The 21,935-nt window shown below is 41.1% G+C and overlaps 1 protein-coding gene across 2 annotated transcripts in view; it reads left to right on the top strand.

Annotated features, from left to right (window-relative positions):
• Positions 1-4,222: 4,222 nt before the first annotated feature.
• agap3 (ArfGAP with GTPase domain, ankyrin repeat and PH domain 3) overlaps positions 4,223-21,935 on the top strand; it is a 243,664-nt gene continuing 225,951 nt past the window's right edge. For both annotated transcript variants that reach the window (XM_035429802.1, XM_035429801.1), the window contains exon 1: positions 4,223-5,083. In XM_035429802.1, coding sequence (XP_035285693.1) covers positions 4,702-5,083 — 382 coding nt within the window. In that variant the 5' untranslated portion in view covers positions 4,223-4,701. The remainder of the gene's footprint in view (positions 5,084-21,935) is intronic.

Genomic DNA, 21,935 nt, shown 5'->3' with positions numbered 1-21,935 from the left:
AATATGGTGTTCTGTGAGACTGATGAACATGTTGGGGGATCTGTGTTGGGGGATTCCTCCATACAAAATCTTTCAAAATTCTCATATCTTTTTTTCTGCACTTGTAAACTACCTCCTTCAATTGTAAAACAGTAGTTTTCAGTGAAGTGAGTTAAACATGTCTGGGTTGAGGTAAGCTTGGGATGATTGTCTTGCAGAAAGATCCATTTGTGGCCTAGGCCACAAGACTTCCCCTCCATCATGCACTGAATATCACTGTTATTTCACTGTCAAGGTCTGATCCACCCTGTAGGCCAAGCAACAGGCTGTGCTGTATTTAGCTACTGTGACAATTCTGATAAACTGTACCACGAGGTCCTAATGTAAGTAGACGATGAAACACAAACACTCTTCAAAGGCCACCGAGATGCCATTATGGAGGTCAGCTATTTGTGAGAAACAGTCAAGGAAGCAAGACGTTACAGCACATCACATACTGAGAGGACTGCCGGTATAAAACAGTCCAGTGCATCTGAGGACACTAAAGAACACCTGGGCACAGAAATGCACAATGAATAATGACACTATTTTGAAAAAATGATGCAAGGAGACCTGTATTGCCACTCTGAGAAGACCCCAGGGCCTTGTCTCAGTGCCCTGTCTCAGCACCCTTTTGCTCTGTAGCGTAAGCTGGGTGTAAACGTCCTTCTCGGCCAAGAATAAGTGGCTGGGAACTCATGGTAATGAGACTGGGGTGCAGATGTGGGCGGGCACCCTTTGATCTCCCCTGTCCCGCTGAATCAAGCTGCTGCTCATTGAATTCAGAGCAAGGGAGGGTAAAAACAAGCCAAAATGAGACTCTTTCATTATTCAGAAACTGGAGGTCACTTTCCAGAACAACAGGGTTCAAGGACTGTTTCCTTCCCCATTCAGACCCTTCTGTCTCTGTCCAAGGCTACCGTTGCAAGAATGACTTGGCTTGGAAAATTAAAAATGAAACATTGAAACATTTTTCTGTTCTTTGCATCTGCTTGTATATCTGAACAGCATAGAAGTACTGTGTGTTGTTGACAGTGCTTGATACGTCAAGAATCATGCAGTTGTCAATAATTACACTCATTTTGTATAATTATGTATAACAATTACATGATTCCTTGTGATTCTGTGTGTGTGTGTGTGCACGCGCGCGCATCACACAACACAAGAGCTCCATAACATCACTTCATAATCTCAAACAAAGGAACAGGTTTGTAATATACAGTAATAATGCTGCTACACATTTTCAGGCATATTTTAAGAATATTATATGTAAGCTGTGGTCTTCCTCATTCCTGTAAACAGCGAAATTATTTTAAAGATGGCGTACAGGTAAAAGAAGATAGTATACACAATACTAAATTATTTTCTTTTTCTTGTTCTTATGCTTGTTAATTTTCCTGCCTCCTGTAGTGAAAATATCAATTTTCCCAATTTGATTTCTCTCATTTCTGGGATTCTATTACTGGGTTCTGGCTACTTGGTGCACTGCCCCTTCCACTCCCACCATTCACAATGGTACACATAAGTGTAATGTGTGGTGTGGTGCACCACTGTGTACAAGCGAGAAATAAAAACAAGCTATTGTTTTCCTGAAATTATAAATGCTTGGAAAGTACAAAAAAAAACATTTTTCAGGATTTAATTTTCAAACAGGACACATCTTGGTGCATTTCAACTTAATGCTGATCAATTAACACATGGGGCTGTATCTCTATAACAATTCAAATCGCAAATTTACTCCATTTTGCAAAATTACATTTTCAAACTGAAGCGTGTGCACAAAGAAACCCATCAGCCTGATGATGGAATATTGTGAGACACCTTTTACAAGTAAAAAATGAATCCTTCTGCGTATGATATCTGTATAAAATAATTATCAAAGCCAAGAAAATCCAATAATTCATGAATATAATCTATGTAAGAAGCCTGAAGTTTTTCATTTTCAGCTTTGTCAAGAGCACTGTTTGTGACCAGACAAAATTGTGATAGCCTAAATTATTCTGCAGATATTATGTGAACTCAGAAATAAAGACCAGTTTCTCTAAGCTTTGATAGTTTAAAGTTTTAAAAAATATTTTTGGCAGTGCTTATTAGAAATCAAATAATTAATGCACCAAATGCTTATATCACATTCCAACCACCATACGTAGGTCACAACAGACATAATGATTTTATTTGAAATTGATTTATTGTATATCAATAATACACATAAACACAACAATATATTCATCAAATTTAATTTAATATAAGAAAGACTATAGTTATAATTATATACATATAATGAAATATAATTATAATTATACTCTTTAAAATGGACAAGATTCACATCATTCAATGATGCTTAGAAGTGACTGCTGGCTATTTAGCTTTGCAGGGCACTCTGAACCCATAAAATCTAGAAGTAAATCTTCACAAATTATATGTCTAATGATCTACATTTTCAAGTTCCTTGCAACATCTCAAAGCCAGTTGGTGTGAGTGGGTAGGCTGTCTTCCTGTACAGTCAAACTAACCCTCTTGCCAGCAGAAGTGCAACGATGAGCATGTCTGCCCGAAGCTCAAAGAGGAGGATGGCACTGGGATTCATTCCAAAAACAGCTACAAGCAAGATGCCTAAAACAGGCCTAAAAGAATCTCAAAGGGGTCATGAGAGGAACAAAGATTATAATGATGCTTTCTCCAGCACATCAAAACATACAGCTGTGGTGGATGCAATTGGAAGTTGCAAGCAGACCCTCAAAAGCTACCCATATCTATTGCAAACACAGAAAATACAGAGCCAGAGAAACATTGAACTAGTGGTGAGAACTGCCATAAATCAAGCTTTACACTACACTGCAATAGCTAATAAAGCAGTTAAATGTAAATATTCCTGCATGTAAAATCCCTTGTACATATGCCCTCTGAACGATGTTCTGTTTTAGGTCATTGTTTGATCTTTATGTCAAAGTACCTTATTAGACATTGTAGCCTTGTGCTATAAAAATGTATCATTACTATCTCAGAACTGCTGTCTTTGGACATATTACATGTTCTTCTACATGTGTTGATATTTCATTATCACTATGGTAACATATATTAAAGACAGCTCAAATAGAATTAAAGTTCTGATTCATGATACTTCCTGTCTTTAAAGTTTGGGAGAAGTATAATAATCTAAGCCTGGGCTACTAAATTCTTGTCCTGTCCAGCTGCAATTCAACTGCTTTCACAGCTCCACTTAAACTATTTATGTTCTTTGAGAAATTGTTTTTATTAGTTGAATAGGAAGGAAAAGATGCTCACAAACAAATGCACTATCAACAAGAAACTACAAAAAGAGTTTTCTTTAAATTTAATATGGTATATTGGTATAAAATTATTGCATCATATGTGAGTTCCCCAAGAAATTTCAAGTATTTCTTTTTTTTTGATCTATGAAACCCATAAGTCCTCATTGCGTGAGGTCAACTGGGCCTCAAAAATATGATAGAAATGGCACCTGATCTCCTTCACTCCATTTGTGTTTTAGCAGGACATGGTGTCAGAGTGCAAATCTGGACCTCCTATTCTGAGTGAGCTACAGCCCTGTAGTTCTCCACCCTGTCCACATAAATGAACAGCTGGTTGAAACGTATATGATCCCCTGGGTTCCCTAATGACCTGCATGCACTTAGTGTTTCCTTTGTCTGCAACGGGGTTGCAGATACACAGAGAGAGCTCAGACCTGACACTGATTTTTTCTGTGTTTATGTTACATCACACCCAAAATGAGGCTGCAAATGACAAATGTTAGCACTGATATGGAGCTGGGAAATGGAAAAACATATATGCTATAACTCAACGCAGATTTATAAGGTATTCTTCTGTGTAAAGCATTCAGGAGAGCTGTTGATGTGCCAGGGAGTGCTGCTTCCCAGGTGCATTGTGGGCTGAATAAAGATATATTTCACAATTACTACGTTTGAAAGTATGTTTTTACAGGCTACCCTGCATTCTTTCATTAATTTTTCATGTCATCACCTTAAAAATAGAGTATAATGTTGTTTTGAAATATGTACCTTTTCAAAATTGTGCTCACAATGCGTTGTACTTTCGCCACTGAGGCATTTTTCCATTTTTTCTTTTGCGTTAACCCGCCCCCACCTTACTCCCCAAGAACCATAACGTGATGTGTGACGTTATAACGTGCGGAGGAGGGGGCTGGGCAGGGACCACTTGGACGCGAGGCGGATACAGAGGCGATTTTATTTCAGCGCAGCGGCAACACAGTCAGTCAGTAGAGCTGGGCGCCTTGCGTTAGCTAATCTCATTGTCTGCGGCTGACAGAGCAACCAAGGAGAACGATTGTAATTTACAAATTCAGTAATAACAAAAAAGAACGTGCATCTCAAGAAGTAGTTTAGTTAACCGCGAGAATATTTAGATAGCATTTGAAAACGCGCAGGACCCGACGAAAGATATCAGAAAAGAGAAAAGGAAAATGAGCCGCTACCAAGTTTTAATAATATGAGTAGCCTATGAACCGCGTTTTGTTCGAGTGAGAGGTTGAATACTGCTGCAGTATACATATAGTCCTCTCATTTTAGGCTCGCTCCAATCTCGCGGACTTCTGAATTTACATCGACTGCTTCTGCTTAGCCCTCACGAAAACGCCGCATTTGTTTGTTTTCCTTTTGACAAGAGTTCCTTGTTTCCACCACGATGAATTTCCAGTCGGGTGTCCCGGTGTCGGTTTCGGTGTCTGGTATCTCTCAGCAGTCGCAGCCGGCCATGCCCACCCCGGGTACCGTCCCAGCTCCTGTTCCGGTACCAGTGCCTCAATCCATTCCGTCCCAGTTTGGATCGGGATCATCATCTGGATCAGGGGCGGGTCAGTTCGGTTCGGGGACAGTATCAGGCCAAGCCGCTCAATCTGGCCCACCAGGCTCTCAGTTCGTATTGTCTAACTCGGCTGCCATAAGGGCTGAAATCCATAGGTTCGAGTCCGTCCACCCGAACATTTATGCCATTTACGACCTGATCGAGCGCATCGATGACCTGGCCCTGCAGAATCAGATCCGGGAGCACGTAATATCCATTGAGGGTAAGTGTGGAAAAAATCTGGTCGCTTTACATCAATAGCTGCAGCAATTAATGGTGTCATTGGAAGTAATTGTCGGTCGACACCGTTTTAAGACAATGGCAGCAATGCCGCATTGTGCAACTCGTAACGAGAGAAACTTGACGTTGGCGAGAGAGCCTTATGTTACTAACTACAAGTTTGTACTAAATCACTTGTGAATGGCGGAATTTATGTTTGGCCTTATCACAGTTATCCGTCATTATGCGTGTGGTTTTGTTGTAGGAAGTCGTCGCTGTTGTTACAGTGTTAGTGATTTTGTAAATATGCCGAATACAAGGCTACATGCTGCATTTTACTGTAGCAAAATAGTACTGGCATTAAGTCGGTTACATTGTATTTGGTGTATAGTAAAAAAAAAAAAAAACAATTGACTACGTGAACGATAAACGCGGGCGACTAGACTAGTTTTACGTATTCTCAGCATCCTACATATATGTGCATTAGTCAGTTTCATTGAATTAAATGTTGTTGTGATGTGTGCTGACAAACTGACAAAAGGCTTTCATGGACAGAAGTGTCAACGTACAGAACGTTTCGTATTCAAGGATTGTTTTCTTTAATTTACAAAATGTTTAATCTGTTTACTTTAAATATGCAATTGTTACCTAAACATCCACTGTTATTGCACGGACCTCTACCCAGTAGCCTACTGAATTAGTGCAGTCTTAGCTGGTGTTAAAGCTCATAGCGTCGTAGTAGAGTGATACAAGTATAATATTTAGTAAATTACGACGAGGACTATGAAAAACATCCCACTTAAACAAACATTTGGAAAATTATAGTCTCAGAAGCGACAAAGGGCAGTTGCAAAATGGTGCAGTTCAGTTGCAGACCAATGTTATAGTATAAGGGCAAAACTTCCTTGAAATGCCTATTTTTTTAGGGAAGGTCTTGGTTTCTGAAATTGAAATCTTTTGATCTACTTTTAAATATTGCTTATATGTTAATGTTGACACTTGCTTGCAATGATTCAGAGATACTTTGGCAGAGTCCAAAGTTTTTTAAGAACAAGACAATTGTTTGATTCTGTTTTGATTTATGGTCATTTTATGTGTGTGTGTGTGAGTGAGATAGGGAGAGAGAAATCGAAATAGAGTGTGTTGGGGGTGGGGTAAAAGGGTGATCTCTGCCTCTTCCTGCCAAAGTGTCTCAAAACAGGTGGTCCCTTACAAGGGTGTCAGCCAAAACAGTATTTGACACGGAGCTGCTAGTGACAGTTGGTGCGTAGCTTTGTCCATCCTCGCCAAACAGTGATATAGTGTGCATATGCATTGCGCGTATCACATCTTTTAAAAGGGGATTGTGGACAATTGGTTTAGACATCTAATACATTTACTCACCCCCGCCCCCAGCTGTGTCAGTTATCTTGGGTTTTGAATTAGTCAGATTAGTTTTATCTGTCATTACGCAGTGGAACCAGCACTCCTGCTCCTTCGCTAAAATGGGTGGGAATTGAGAATTGCAGCAAAGCTAATATACCATCAAGAAGATATTTCCTTAGTAGTTTTCATAGCCTTCTGTAGCACGTCTTTTTCTGTCTGGCTGCTCATCACCTGGGAACGGCCAAGATTATCCTTTTTGGAATTCCTTTCCGGTTCTGTTAGTGGTCATCATGGAGAATTCATTTCGGTCTTAATTTCACGTTAAACAAAATATGTATTCCTGTCATGAAAATGAAGCGATGAGATTAGAGGGAGGTCATCCTCTATTCAGGAGTACCTAGCCCCCCCTGTTTTTTTTTTCAGACGGAGCTTGCGATAGACACAGGGACCCCGGCACTCTCCACGTACATTTCCTTTTGCTGCAGAAATGATGTCAATGTTTTCCTCTGATGTTGATAGCCACTGAAAAAAACGGAAGTAACTGACAGCGTTGCTTCCGAACCAAAGCTGAGGGCTTGCTGTTCCCATCAACAGATGTGCCATGTGAATCCTGTAATATTTTATTTTTGTTGTTCAGAGACAATTATAGCAGCTGGGCATCTATTACAAGTGTTGTTTACAGGAAACACAGAAATTAGTGGGAAAAGCCCCAGCAGCCAGACGGGTTTATAGCAACCCAGAAGAAATCACTAGCCACGCTACCTGTCATCCAGTACTGCTATTTGTGGGACATGTGGCTAGAGTCTACAGCCTTTTGCTAATCAGGGGGGTGACCTGCGGATTTGTTGTGATGCAGTCTTCCAGTGACTAAGTGGGAGATGTAGACACAAATGCTTCTCATAAGCCGAGATTCGAGTAGGTGTCAGATGGTGCATAACCGTGATTTCCTTGTGAAGGGGCGTAATTCTGTTTATCTGTGAAGTGGACTCCTCCCCCTAGTTGAAGCGCAAAAAAAAGTTGCGCTACACTCTCAACCACGGCCCACTCACTCTGCGGAAAGGTTGAATTTCTGGTGTGGGTTAATTAGACACGTTTCAGCTTAAATTCAGCCATGACTCAGGCAAGTGCTTGCGAACTGTTTAACTGTTAAGCTGCGTGACTTGGATTAACTTGCCCAGGCTTCTGTCAGGTGCTGAAGTGTTTATTTTAGTGACGCATTTCCCCATATATTTGTGTCATGCTTTAAAGAAAATGCTCTGGAAAATATGAGGGAACAGGTTCTAATCCCTGGTATTTCCTCCCATAGCTGCTGTATATGTAGGCATGCGTGCTGTAGTATGCTGAATTCAGGGCACAGAAGACCTGACATCTGTGGGTTTGCTACTCTGCACTGCATCACAACACAGGGCCTGCAGAAACCATTTTACAAAATGGGGGGCTGCTACACTGGCTGTCAGCTTCTGACGCAGAAATAGATGCATGTTTATACCACAGATTCCTCATTCTATCTTTGAATGCACTGTATGAGGGATTCGTTTTTGTTTGTTTTGCATAAGAGGAAGTGCATTTGCAGGGCTCGACAATAACATTTTCTCAAAGGAGGACATGTGGTGCAAAGTTGAAAAAATTAGGAGCATGCTGATGCATCCCTCTTAGATGTGCTCCTGAATTATTTTTTCCAGTTAGCGCACATCAATTTTCATGAGCAAATGCTCAATACTCTTATGCTCAAATACTCTAGAGCCCTGATTTACATCATATGCAGCTGTTTAATTCCTCACATTTGCATTAGCTGATTTGAAATTATATTTTGCGGCTGAAAATAAAGTTTGGGACTTCTGATCAGGAGGAGATTGTGTAAGTGTATAAGTCATTGTGTTATTGCTGGTTATGTTGAGTAAGAAAATACTGACAGTGCAGGAGATGGGGGCATCTTTAGACTGTGAACAATATCTGTTGTGAAATCTGGATTCTGTGAAAAGCATTCCACTGAAGGCTTTTATAGTCTAAAGGGAATCATTGCTCGTTCATTTGATGAGAGATTTCCACATCACATTCTTAGGTAGTATGCAATAGGTCCGGTATACTTTCACACGCCGTTGGGTTGTCTCCAACAATGAAGCAAAGAGAAGTCTATTGGTTCTATTGATCTGACCTTATTGCTAATGTGCTGATGTTTACAGCTGAATTCTTATTGATGATTTTGAGTTGTCATTGCATTAAATTCTTAATTCACAGAACTAAAGTATTTTCTTATATTCTTTCATTTGTTCTGCAAATCATGAGAAGGCACCAACATTTTCTAGCTTTGAAAGCAAGAAAATTTAGAAATCAGAAAGACATTTGCCTCTTAATGAGTCTTTACGTTGAAATTATTTAAGTGGTTTTACTAAATTGACCTCCCTTTTGCCTTTTATTTAGACCGACCGACAGACACACAGATAAGTGGGTGGGTAAGAATGATACAATGTCAGACAACAGAAAACTGGGATCATGTGCCAAAGGATTATTTAGATGAATTACATGTTTCTTTACCAAGGAAAATAAATGAATTTTGATTGAAGAACTTATTGCTACGCACAGGATAAGATTATGTACTGTACCTAAGAAGGCCTTGCACAGCCTTTCATTTTCTACACAACCCATTGTATAATATAACTATGTTCTTAATATAACTATATTCTATATATAACTATATCCAATATAACTATATTCTTAAATGGCTTTGCACACACCTTGAGTGAAAGCATGCAACGGGTGTCACTTTGAATCCATACGCTCATGCATGAAATACAGCTCTTTTTCTATGCTTGTTTAGCATCTGAATTTTTGGTTCCCTGCCCAGACAGGCCTGTTGTGTGCAGTGTATCTAAAGCTGGTTAGGATCATCGTAATAAGTATGTAAACATCCAAATGTGTAACATGCTGTTAAAGGTGTTTAATATGGTTTTGTAACCACTGCTAAGCATGTCTTCTGTGAAGCTGCCTTGTTCTTATCTGTGTCTTACAGCATAATTGCAGTGCAATCCTTTGTTACACAAACTCTGCTTAGAACAAAAATTTACGTCTCATAGGTTTACTGGTTGGAATCTATGTTAACATTATCAGATGTTCTCAACTTGGGTGACATGACTGTTTTTATGGAGAGTCAGGCAATGCTTAAATAATATGGTTTGAATCTGGTAAGGAGGCTCATTGTAAATTTCTGTGTTTTATACAGGTTATTTTGATTGTGAGGCAAGCTTTTACTACTGATATGATACTGGGCAGAAAACGTAAACTATTTGAATGTAATTACATGGACAATATATGTGTATTATTTCCAAGCATTGACCCACACCAAGAGGACAGGTACTGAGAAAAGCATGTGCTCATTCGTACATTAAGTAGATGAAGATGGCTGACATTATTTTGTTCTGATACTGACTGAAATTAAACACAAATAAGATGTGCAGTCATTGCTTCCATTCACATCACTTTTTATGTCAAGGAAAAGGTATTCTAATTTGTATTGCAACTCTTGCAAAATGCCTGCGTTGAGGGTAACCCGCAAAATTCCATGGCTTCTTCGTTTTTCAGATTTCATGTACTCTGAACGCTACTGTGGCAGTTTTGTTATGGCTGTGCAGACCCGTGATGTCTGATGACGATTTTGCCTGTGTAAGTGTTCAGTGAAAGTTTAGTACATCCAGCCCTTGGAAGGGTCTTCAGCATTCCAGAACGCGGCCTCCTGCCCGTGCGTTGAGCTCTGGCGCGGTGGTGTTCAGCGCTGCAGCGTAGTGCTAGCTCTCAGCTGCTCCGGTAAGTCTGGAGTTCGGTTTCAGTGTTGTACTCTGATGATTTACAGATTGCATTTAAGCCCCTAGATGCGTTTCTGGCACAGCTTCTTCTGCTCCTGCCACCCTGGCTGCTTTCCCCCTCCTGGCTGATCCAATGGCCAGATATTCAAGCGCCATTGTGCTGGTTATAGGGCGATGCTCTGTCCGAAGGCGAGCTAACTACTAAGTATCTTGAGAGCTGTTTAAAGTTTTTTGCTTGAACTTGGAAGGTCAGGTTTTTTTTCTTTTTTCATTGATGCGATGATTTGCCATGATGTGCATGTCGACATGACGGCTGTTGAGTGATGCACAGGATAACTGTCCGACAGCCATATTTATATGGATTTTGGATACAATGGGCCCAAGATGGGATTCAGTGTTGTCGTCTAAACACAGTCATGCATTTTACTTTGATCAAAGTTGCATAATCCTGTGTATTTTGTTAATGAGAATTTAAATCCTTGATGATTATGCAACCACTCTGTGTAGGGTAAAAAAATCAGCAATACATGGCTTGAACCCTGGCTCCACACTCATTTTAGTGTAACTTCTTGGAACAAGAGTTTTCCCACCAAAAATCAATGTTGCGTTCGATTGATATCCCTAGATTTGCAAGCGCAGCATGACGAATTTGAACTGAACTTGTTCAAAGATAATGAAGGTTCAAAAAGGCCAAAATCACAAATCAGGAATTTAGGAAGATGTTTGTAGGTTCTAATCCTGGGTGGGGAACAGCTAATGTACCCTTCTGCAGGTACATAACACGAATGTCTCTGAATGTTAAATGTTTAGCTGTCCAAACAGATGTACAATCCGTATTGAGCAGCTGGGACATAAATCATCGGTGGGCTTCAGCCTTCTTTGTGAATTAGTGCGTGTAGACGGGCGATGCTAATGTCCTTGCTGCGAGCGTTCCCCACCTCAGCATTTTTCCTGGATTCCTCTGGCCTTTTTCGGGCTGGTATTTTTGGAGTCGTTTGACTTTGATGCGTCTTTTTTTGCGCTGGGGCTTAGCGCGTTTGACGGTCCCCGGTGCGGCTGGGCTGGTTCCGCGAGCGGCAGGGCTGCCGCAGGAAATGACTGCTCGGCTCCACCTGCCGTCGAGAGCTGTCCGCCCACCCCGTCCTCCGCTGTACCATCCAACATCCTCTGTTGCTAAGGAACCAGAGGCCTGTGCCTCCGTTCTAAGATTACAGGACTAAACTGAACTCGCCATTTATTTATTTAAATGTTTGTTTATTTGGCGTCAGCACCACATCAAAATTGGAAGCTTGGCCCTTTTGACGACGTCCCTTTAGTCGAGCAGGTGCTTGCGTCCCTTTTCTCATAACAAAACGGCGTTTCGGAAGCTCGTACCCGCTCCCCTCACCATTCCTGTCACATCCCTATCGGCTCGCTTGCCCTCCCCGTTTCTTCCGCCTGGCAGACTGTTTTCTCGCGCTTGCCCCTGCACGACCTGCTGTTATTTTCACTGTCACTCATATTGCTTGCGTCTGTGCTTGTTCGTGTGCTTTTGGATTATGACTGTAATGCTTTTGCCTGTTTGTCCCTTGATTATGTAAAGCTTCAGGGCATTGAAGAGCTCTATATGAATAAAACACATTAATATTATGAATATTATCGCCATTTCCATTGTGGCTGCTTTCGGTCTAGTGATTTAAATCACGCCCCTCAGGTGCGGATGTGGGTCCTGCTCCTCACAATGCCTCAGGTTTTACACAAATAAGGCGCTCTGCCCCTGTGTTTGTGATTCGTGATACGGTGAACCCAGAATCTGGAGCGTTATCCAGCATGTCCTTCCCTTGTTTAGGTGCACACAAGGACACAAAAACATTTTCTTAGAAGTTAGCATTTTGGCGCTGAAGACGAACATCGCCAACCTCTTCTTCTGCAGCTAAGCACACAGACCTGTCTTCTGGCCTGAGTTCCTGCCTTTCAAGATAGTTTTTTTTTTTTTTTTTTTTAATTCTGTCAATGGAGCAACATTCTAAGCGCGACGAAAGCTGTCTAAACAGAATAAATGTGTTCATACAACACTGACTCTCCTGAACCCCCGGATCAATCAGGAGAGATGAGAGGAGAGATCAGAGATGGAGGCTTTCAAAGGAAGTGATGTTGCGTTTTCCTCAAATGTCCTTGCCGATCCTTTCAGACCAATTCATGACACATGGTTGCTTCCTTTACTCATGACAGGCGGAGGAGTGTGACCACATGATCTCAGCTGAATTGAATAAGGCAACGAGCCAGAGAGAATGCAGATAGTGTTTCGAAGGACAGATGCGCAGTGACTTAACAGCTTGGCTGGGCGCCCCAAAATGGCCGAAGTAGGTTTCGCGTTTGTTTTTACTGCCCAACATTAGACAGGATCATATAAAACAATATTGTGCATGAGCTGGGTGGGGTTATAGCAGCACTGGGGTGAGGTCAGGGTGGATCTCATCGGTCCGTTTTTTTGTAGAGTCTGAGAATTGTAGCAGAATATGAGAATGTAATCCTGAAAGATCAATTTTGGGGGGCTCCCGACTGGCTCGCTCTGGAAAGTCGCTTACAACGTGTAGGTTTTGTTGGCATAGGTAAGAAGGCTTCTGCAATGGTTCCTTAGGTTACCTTTGCGGATGTGCTCCTCCTGATTACCTGCCATGCACAGGTTTCTAGTTGCCCTTAGTCACAATGGCACCTGTTCTGATTGGTGCCAGCTGTAGTGTAGTCTGCCGATATTGATCCTATATTGGAATCACTGACTGGTTCATAAGTCAGCTGCGCTGGTCTCACAGACATGGGTGGCATAGTGGTGATTCAAGAGAAGAGGACCCCCCTCCACAAAGAAATGCAGCTTTGTATTGTCTAATTTCACCAGGGAGGTAAAAACTCACAAAGCAGTGGTTCCAAGAAGATAGTTGTTTACCAACCAATGGAATACTAGTGGGCTGAACTTTTTTTTTTTTTTTTTTGTTTTACAATTGGGGCTGACAGCAGTGACAAGTTAAACCTCTCTAATCCTCTTAAATGTGAATTTAGAAAAGCGTAATTTGATGTATTGTTTCTTGCCTTTTTAATTTGACTTTTTTTTGTTGTAAATCTTATCTTCTGCCACGTCTGAAATTGAACTTGCTCATCTGGAAGCAAAGTGTATTGTCAATTCTTGCAAGTTGTAGCTCATTGTGTTACTCAACGACAAAGTCTGCTCTGATCCACTGAGCCTTATGTTATCTGGATGGGCAGAGATGAGCTGTAGAGAATGAAATGAGCCTTTCCTGATTATGGAAAGATCAGGGAATTGCCACAGCTTTGTTCCCCGGCAGCATAGACACAGAGAACATGTTCCTGAATGCTGAATTCAGTCTGTGACACTACAGAAGAATGGCATTTTCTCTGTAAAGGGTAGCACATTGCATTATAATTTAATGATTTATGGTGAAGTTCCCCTTTGAACATCCCTCATAAGATTTATAACTTCTGAGGCCATTATTTCCGTCTGGCATTTTCCTTCCAATTTAATTTGTAAATTGGTGAGCATTGTTTAAGGGCTATAGGCTATAGCTAAGCATAAAAAAGTGAGCTTGTAGGACCAAAATGAAACAAAACCAATTGCTTAGCTGATCTGCGATGCATCCAAACGATGTTGTGCTTACACTATGAATCTATGTTTCTTGGAGCTAATTTTGCAAGTCGTAGACCCTGGAAACTTGATGAAGCTGACCTTTTTGGAAATGCATAAATATGCAAGCATTTTCACTTCAGCAAAAACACCCCAATTCAAGTAAGTGATTAGAAGTTTGTATGAAAGGGAGTAAATATGTAACTTCAGATCCCCTGGAGAAGTGTGGCAATTCTAATCATGCACTGTAAACCCTCATGTATTTATAAGTTTTCTTTCAGAGGGGCCCTCGTCTGCTTAGGTGAGGAGACTACATGCAGTATATTCTCATACTCTTTACTCCTTTTGGTGAGAGAAGATGGGAAAGAGGTTCTTCCTAGAAAAGGCAGTGTTTACATGCCTGTGCAGGGAGTGTAAGGCGTCCTGTATGCATTTCAAATTTTGGTTTGCTAACCTTGAACTCTTCCATGTTTTCAGCGAAGTGGGAGTTGAATCCCTGCCAGTGACTTTGGAGTGGGGACCCAGCGGGAACAGAGTGGGTGTCCGCAAACATGCTTTGGACGTGACTTTCCCCTCCCTCCCCTTTTAAAGGTTGCAATTCGAAGAGACCCCAGCTGAAGGGAACAGAGTAGAAGTAGAAGCCATGCTTAATTAGGCCCAAAATTCATAGACTGCGCTGCCCACTGACTTGGTTGTACATGAATAAAGCTTTTGATTCTATCGTGATGGCAACATCACGGTGTCCAGAAAGCCAGTAGAACTGCTCCTGTTGTCCATATTTAGAAATGAGGAGTCTTATTTGATCTCTCCGTTGCTCTGACTCGTGGGACTGTTGTTTTGTATATGTCTGTTGTGCAACATGTTGCTGACAGCTGCTTTGATTGTCTTGATGTCTGGTTCCTTGGTCTTTCACTTCAGATATGCCTGTTTATGCTTGTGCTCCCCAACAACCTCTTGTCACACTCGTCCCCCACTTTCAAAGTTCACTCTGCCTGCTTCTGACAGAGTTATAGCCTATAGGTCCATTTCAATTGACAGAATCATAGATTTTGGTTGCACTGGGTTTTGGTTGCACTGGGAGAAAATCTTGTAGCTGTTGCTCCTGTCCTTGACACCTCGCTTTCTCTGGTTGACCTCTCTGGTCATGCAGGTCAAGGTCATTGCTTAATTTAAGCCCCATTTTATTGATGTCAATCTTTTTAAAACTTGAACTAATTTTGGTGGGATCTTGGAAGGAAAAAGCACTTTTCATCAAAAGTTGGTATCCCTTTCAGAATGTATAAGGAGGGTGACTAGTTGGATATACTGAGAGCACATTTAATGCTTGGCACACTCACTGATGCAGATGTTTCCCATGCAGCTGAGGTTTTTAGTATTAATGCTGACTTATGGAGATGGATGTTTTCCATTGTTTGCTTTCTTAACACTAGTTTAAAAATGGCTCCAACAGATCCAGAACAGGATATTAGTTGAAAGGACAGGAAGGGGGTTGAGGCAATGCATTGGATTGTAGCCATACATAGAAGTAAATTATGTAGGTTTGTTAATGCCAAGTGTGCCACTGTTTGATACCCTCTGTCTCTAATTTTGTTTTGGGCTTACTTTATGCACCTTTATAATTCATTTATTAGTTTATATTTAGCATCTTTCTTTCACACCATGACTGGCTTCAAGGTCATAAGTCAACCTTGACTGAGAAATGAATTTTGAAAGCAAATGTTTCATTCCCCAAATCGGAGACAAGGCAAAAAATGTTTTTCTTCGACTTTTCATGTTGTGGAGGGTTAGAACATGTTTGCAATCATGCATAAACTGCAGCAACCACGTCTAATGTTAACCACAGTCTCTAGGAAGATCTCTATTTAGCAGTAATTCCCCTCTGAGAATGTAAAACCATTTATCAAAACAAAATATGCTGTATGTTTTTCAAAAACAAAACGGATCTGTTGGTTATTCAGATTTTGCTGGAAACTTTCCAAAAAGTTGATTATCTTGGAAAAGTGAGACTGGGTGTAATTTGTGCATCTACTCAATGCAAATGTTTCTTTCTTATGTATTGATTGCCGTTAACGTCTGCATTCAGACTGCCACCAATTAAGCCATTGAACGAAAAATGAGGAATTTTTAGCTGAATTCAAAATTGTGATCTTCGTGCATCGCAGATAAACAGACTCTCAGTGGGTGCCAGGAGTTTTCAGAGCAGGCTGCAGTGCCGTGGCTGAAAGTCGGCTCATTACGCTTTTTGGTTGTGTTGCTCGAGATGTACAAAAAAAAAGAGATATCCATTGAACAGAGTGACTAATATTAATTATGGGTGCTCCATGACAGAGATCCTTCTATGTAAATCGTTTTCCTCACTCATACATGTGTTATCAAAAACATAGGGGTCCTTGAAAAGAAATCCATCAGTACCCTCACAGGCCTTCCAACAGACCTACAAAACACCTGTGCTGTATGACTGGAATGCTGTGGGATCACAATTCATCGGTCACAGATATTATATTTGGCATGGATCCACTGCTTTGAAATACTATTTGATGTATTGTTTTTTCTTCATTGCTTGTAATGAACTTACAATAGACCCTCTGAAACTGAGAATTAGGGACCAGCAGGTTTACCAAACGGGGTGTAAACATAGAAGTATCATGCCTAGTTAATGTCTATTCAAGTTCCTTATGAATTCATGTTGCATTATCAATGATGAAAGAAGGTGAACATTACAGAGAAATGAGTCACACTTGCCATTGATAGCAACTGGAAATACCATTCCTGCTCTTTATAGCTGTCAATCAGGATCTAAAATTGGCACGTTTTTGAGGGTAAAAAGTTTGCAAGGGAGCAGCATGAATGAAACAAAAACCTTACTGTTATGAAAAAAGTTATGTATGACAAAACACATTTTTAAATTTGTTTGACACATTGAAGGGTGTATTTATGAACACTGCTGGTTTAAGTGGTACTGGCTAGTCATTAGTCGCCTAGTTGGGCCGCTGTTCCCCTTTCAGTGTTCCTTCACTGCTGCAGTGTTTTTGTTCATGTGGCAAGAATAATTTTTTCTTTAAATTCACAGTCCAGTCTGTATACTTCCGACGAGTGCTTCTTTGATCCATAGCTTTTTATTTCTCTGCATCAACACATACATTCTTTTTTTATGATTCCTGTCCCCTTTCTTTCCTAGCGGTGTTCTGTTTTTGAGACCACAAGATGGATAGTGAGCTATTTCTTTGTAAACTGTTGTCAACTAGGCAGGTTATTCTATAACTAGATCCTCACCCCCAAAGGGTTCAAATCTCTTTCAGGTTTAGGTATGTTTGATTTTGTGTCATTGAAATGATGTTTGGACATCGAAGCCATTGTTTGGAAAGCAAATTGCCACAAGGACTCACTTATCTGTCACCTGCAACATGTGGATGGACCAACCTGTGGTAAATCCCTGGTGATCCATTTGTGCAGGCAGGCTGCTTTGGGTTCACTTGGTGGATTTCACTTATCCAGGATGAGGAGATTGGTTTCCACTAACAGCGCACTGTCATTTTGAGATGCGCTTCGCTGATCCAGGAACAGCCAGCCAGCAGTTCATCGCGAGGCTGAGATGTGAAGACTGCCGCCCCGCAGAGGGACGCACCGATGCAGTACGTTCCTCCTGCATTTCTGAAAGCAGCGCAGGTGTCCTGACGCATCCCTCTATCCTGCAAGTTCCAAAGACAAAACGTGACAGAGGAACCAACAACAAATAGAGAAAAAAGTTGAAGAGGGAGAGGGATAGAAGAGGGTAAGGCAAAGCTTTCTGGGTTTGTGCATGGTGCCTATTTTGCATAAGGTCCTAGAAAGCAGTTGCAGTGGAAGACATGGAGCTTACATGAAAGTTACATTGGACATTTAGATCCAAGCCTTCTCTTTCTTGCACCTCAAGGGTAATTTTTGCCAGCTGGACACACACACACACACACACACATATATATATATATATATATATATATATATATATATCCCTTGAAAAAGGGAATAATGGCGAGTGAGCGATTCAGCTTCAGGCAACGTTTTTTTCCAAAATTAACATCTCCGTCCATATCACGCTATTAGAATTGCAGATATTGCAAGCAATATTACAATTTAAAATGGTCAGGCCAGAAGTCACTTCTCAAAAGGCACCTCATTAACATTTAGGTGTATTTATGTTTTTCTTAGCAGGCCCTTATATATATATATATATATATATATATATATATATAGACATTGTTGTATTTTTTCCATAATTGAGCTTGAAGTGACATCACTTGTATGGAACCATCTGGCACAGAAAAGCCTGGAAATTATGAATCTCTGGACAACATTCTAAATGTTTGTAATATTTTCCCACCTTTCAGTTGACACCCTAACACTTATGAACACTCAAGACATTTTATGACTGGCGAAAAGGCTGGAGATTGCGTATGCAGTCATTAAGCTATCATCACTGATAGCATTATCATGTTGTGAGTCAGTGCACTTTAATGATGGTCATACATGCAGTGCACGCGAGAACATCATAAGACTAGTCATAGACTGCTTAGTTAGACTACCTCATTAGACCTCATTAGCTGTCTGTGCCTTCAGTCTCAAAAGTACTGCTGCTGTATTTAATCTTTTTTCTCCATTTCCTGTGCTTCTCAAGTGAACTAATGCAACAGATGGATAGTATTTATTTATTTATCTGGCAGAGGCTCTTGCCCAGAGCAACTAACAAGTCTGGTATGGCAGAATTCATGTCAGTGGAACAAGGAAAAATGGCATTGATGCCGAGCACCCAGATGTTGGATGGGCATCAAAGGTTGAAAAGAGTGTTAAGATAAAAATGTAATGATATTACATGTGGCCTTACAATTTTCCTTCTTGGTAACACACACATTACTGCAGTAAACCTACAGTCTTAAGATGATCAATAAAGTCATATGGTGTATTAATTTAGCTCCTGGAAGAGGGAGTGTTTCTTTGAATGCAAGGGGTCTGCAGTCCTGTTCCCAGAGGGCTGCAGGATGTGCTGGTTTTTGTTTCAGAACTAAATTGATCAGTTACCGAGAAATTAAAACCCTGCAGACCATGCAGCTCTCAAGGAACAGGTTTTGTAGATCCCCGAGTTAGCTAGTGCAGATGGTGTTGCTAATAAGATGTTAACAATAGCGATAAACATGATGGTGGTATAATGTCAATAGTTTCTTTTCAGTTCTGCCTTTACTTGTGTTCCAGTAACAATTTAAATGTAACAGGAGGCAAAATTGCTTCTGAACCTTGGCATTATATTTCCTGCACCAAACGAAGACGACACTTTTAATGTGCCAATTAATGAGAATGCACGCACTTATGGATTGTGACATGAATTATCGCAAGATTATTATCATTTGAACCAGAGGAGATTCAGACAGGAAGACAAATAGTTGTGCCATCCAATGTATATGAATGGGAAAACAATCTGGGCTTTGTCTAAACTTTTAAACTGTTCTGCAGAAGAAATATGAAATGTTTAAATGTTATGAAATGTCCATGTATTGTGTGATATCATTACCACACCGTGGCTCTGGAGGCTTTTTTTCCTATCCTTTGAGACTGGTTTCATGGTCACCTTTTGACGGAACCATTAATGTTAAAAATGGCTGTTTTTGGCACCTCAGGAGAGCTCATCATTGCCTTCTGTGGCTTTTCTCCTGAGTGTTGCTACTATATATTTTGGGAAATTACATTTTTTTCATTGCATAAATCAAATAAGCCAATTTTCTTTTCTCATTATTCCATCTCTAGTGCAGAATCCATACTAAAAAAATAATGGCTGAAATGACCTGTTGGTGAGGTCGCTTCGCCATGTGCTCATCTGAGGGAATGAAATTCTGTCTAGAAAATTCTACTCCTGTAGTGGCCATTACCTTGGCCTCCTTCACCAGCTTCTGTAATAACTGAACCATTCACGGGTCCTCACAGGTTTTGTGGTTAACTCCTTGGGGATCAGAGGAATGTCAAACCTGTTCGATAGGTCGGGTAAAGACTGGGTGCTCGGGGGTGTACATCCTCAGCTTGTTGGTGCAAGTTTCTCCACTGGTCTCGGGTCACTTTGGGGTGATGTGGGGTTAAAGCAGCCTCACTGTGGACTCTGCTGCATTTTTATTTCGGTCACATTTCTACGCCCCTTGCCATGCTAATAGCGGACACGTTGACCTCTGGCCTGTGACTTAATGAGGGAAAGGATGCTGCAGCTTTATGTTTTGAATTTAGAACATAGTGTCTTTCATATTTCTGTTTTTCAGCAATTACTAATGATTATTGACTACAATTGAAAAGTGAGGGGAAAAAAGCGAAATGAAAAAAAAGATCTTTCATGACTAATCCAGACGAAGGCCCGCTGCAGTGAACCAGAGCCCGCCCACACAGAGTGCCATTTCCTTTGTACGTCTCCATGTGAAAACAGTATTGAAAATAAATGTGATCTTGCATTGGCCAGTTACTGTTGACCTTTGGATGGCCCTCGCTGCCTTTGTGCCTTTCATAGTGAAGCTAGCCGCACGATCATTGCTAATGTGCTGTGGAGGAAACGAGGGTGTGAGCTTTACCTTTAGGAAAATATGGTTCTGTCTGATGGGACTCGCCCCTTAACCACAAGTTGAACAGCAACAAAAAAAAATAAAAGAACAATGGCCTGGTGCCAGCACATCCATCCTAACCTGATGTGGCAGTTTTTTTTATTTTTAAAGTCTTTGGTTGAAACAGGTGTGTGTGTAGTTTCCATGGCAACATGGCATATCCCCCACACCCCCAGGCCCTGCTGGCACTCTGGCTGTACAGTAGAGCTGTTTCTGATGCAGGGACATAAAGAACAATGGGAGCGCTGCTGTAGATGAATGTTCTGTTGTGAATTCTGTAGTGGTAATGTGCACATTGAAGCCACGAGCACACTGCCTCCCTCCCTTTGCCTTTCATTCATCAGACTTCATTTTGGTCTTCTCCGAACAGGCCGGCACAGTACCAAGGTGGTGAATGAGACCTCTGGGTGATTACGCTTTGGATGCGCAGTCATTAGACTGCGCCGATTTTAAAACCAACAGCTACGCTGTACGTGCTGCGCTTCCTGTAGGTTTGTGCTGTGAGTAGACAGTTGTGACACCCGTCATGGGCTAAATTTGGTTTTTTATTCTGTTTCAGTTTCTCTTCAGGAGACGCCTTATCAGAGCAAGGAGGTAATCTGATTAAAATGGAGTTGCACAACAGTAGCGTGCATCTCCCTTGGCACTGAAACAATGTGCACTTTCAAATGTGGGAGATTAAGGGACATTCCAGGTCTGATTTTCATTGTGCTGGATTCTGGTGCAGTGTGGCTGCTTAACAACTAAACCAAGTGGTCATAGTTCATTACTCCCCTCCTGGTGTTTTAACCTGCCCTGAACGATTCGTTTCAGCTGTGAGTGATTAAACCAATTCCATTCATTAATTCAATTGAATTAAATCCTACTATACACAGATGAGGGAATATGCGCATCAAGGCCAATTGGAATTTAGCATGGGTAACCTGAGCCAGAACCTGACTGGGGAGACAGGTTGCGCAGATGCAGCCTCCTCTACTCTCGTCACGCTACGGCCACTGAGAACTGATGGTGGCAAAACCTGTCACAAGCTGTTTTTAAAAGGCAGATCCATTAGGAGAAAGTGAGCTTCTTCAGCTACTGCGAATGATACGCTCTTTTATACTGCATGTAACATGGGAACCCAGAACAGAAGGGATCAAACCAATGGCTGTACAAAAACCATAAAAGCAAAGCTCAGCTCTTTTTATACGTAGTGTCTCCATTTTAGGGGAGAAAAGGTAATTGGACAATTGGCTGTTCAGATGTTGCTAGGCCAGCTGAGTGCCTTTTTATCATTATTTCATGCAAGAGAAGGCTAACACAGGGTTTATAATTCTAGGTGTGGAATTTGCATTTGGAGTCTGTTGCTGTTGACTCGCAACAGGAGGACCAAATGCGTTTCAATGTTAGTAAAAAAAAAATCTGAGGATTAATTGATCAGACATAGCTAACACATTTGGTGTGTCAAAATCAACTGTTTGTACATTG

This window comes from Anguilla anguilla, chromosome 8 (assembly GCF_013347855.1).
Source record: "Anguilla anguilla isolate fAngAng1 chromosome 8, fAngAng1.pri, whole genome shotgun sequence".
Lineage (NCBI taxonomy): Eukaryota > Metazoa > Chordata > Actinopteri > Anguilliformes > Anguillidae > Anguilla > Anguilla anguilla.
Note: the sequence above shows the minus strand (reverse complement) of the source record. Positions and strands in the feature narration are given on the sequence as shown.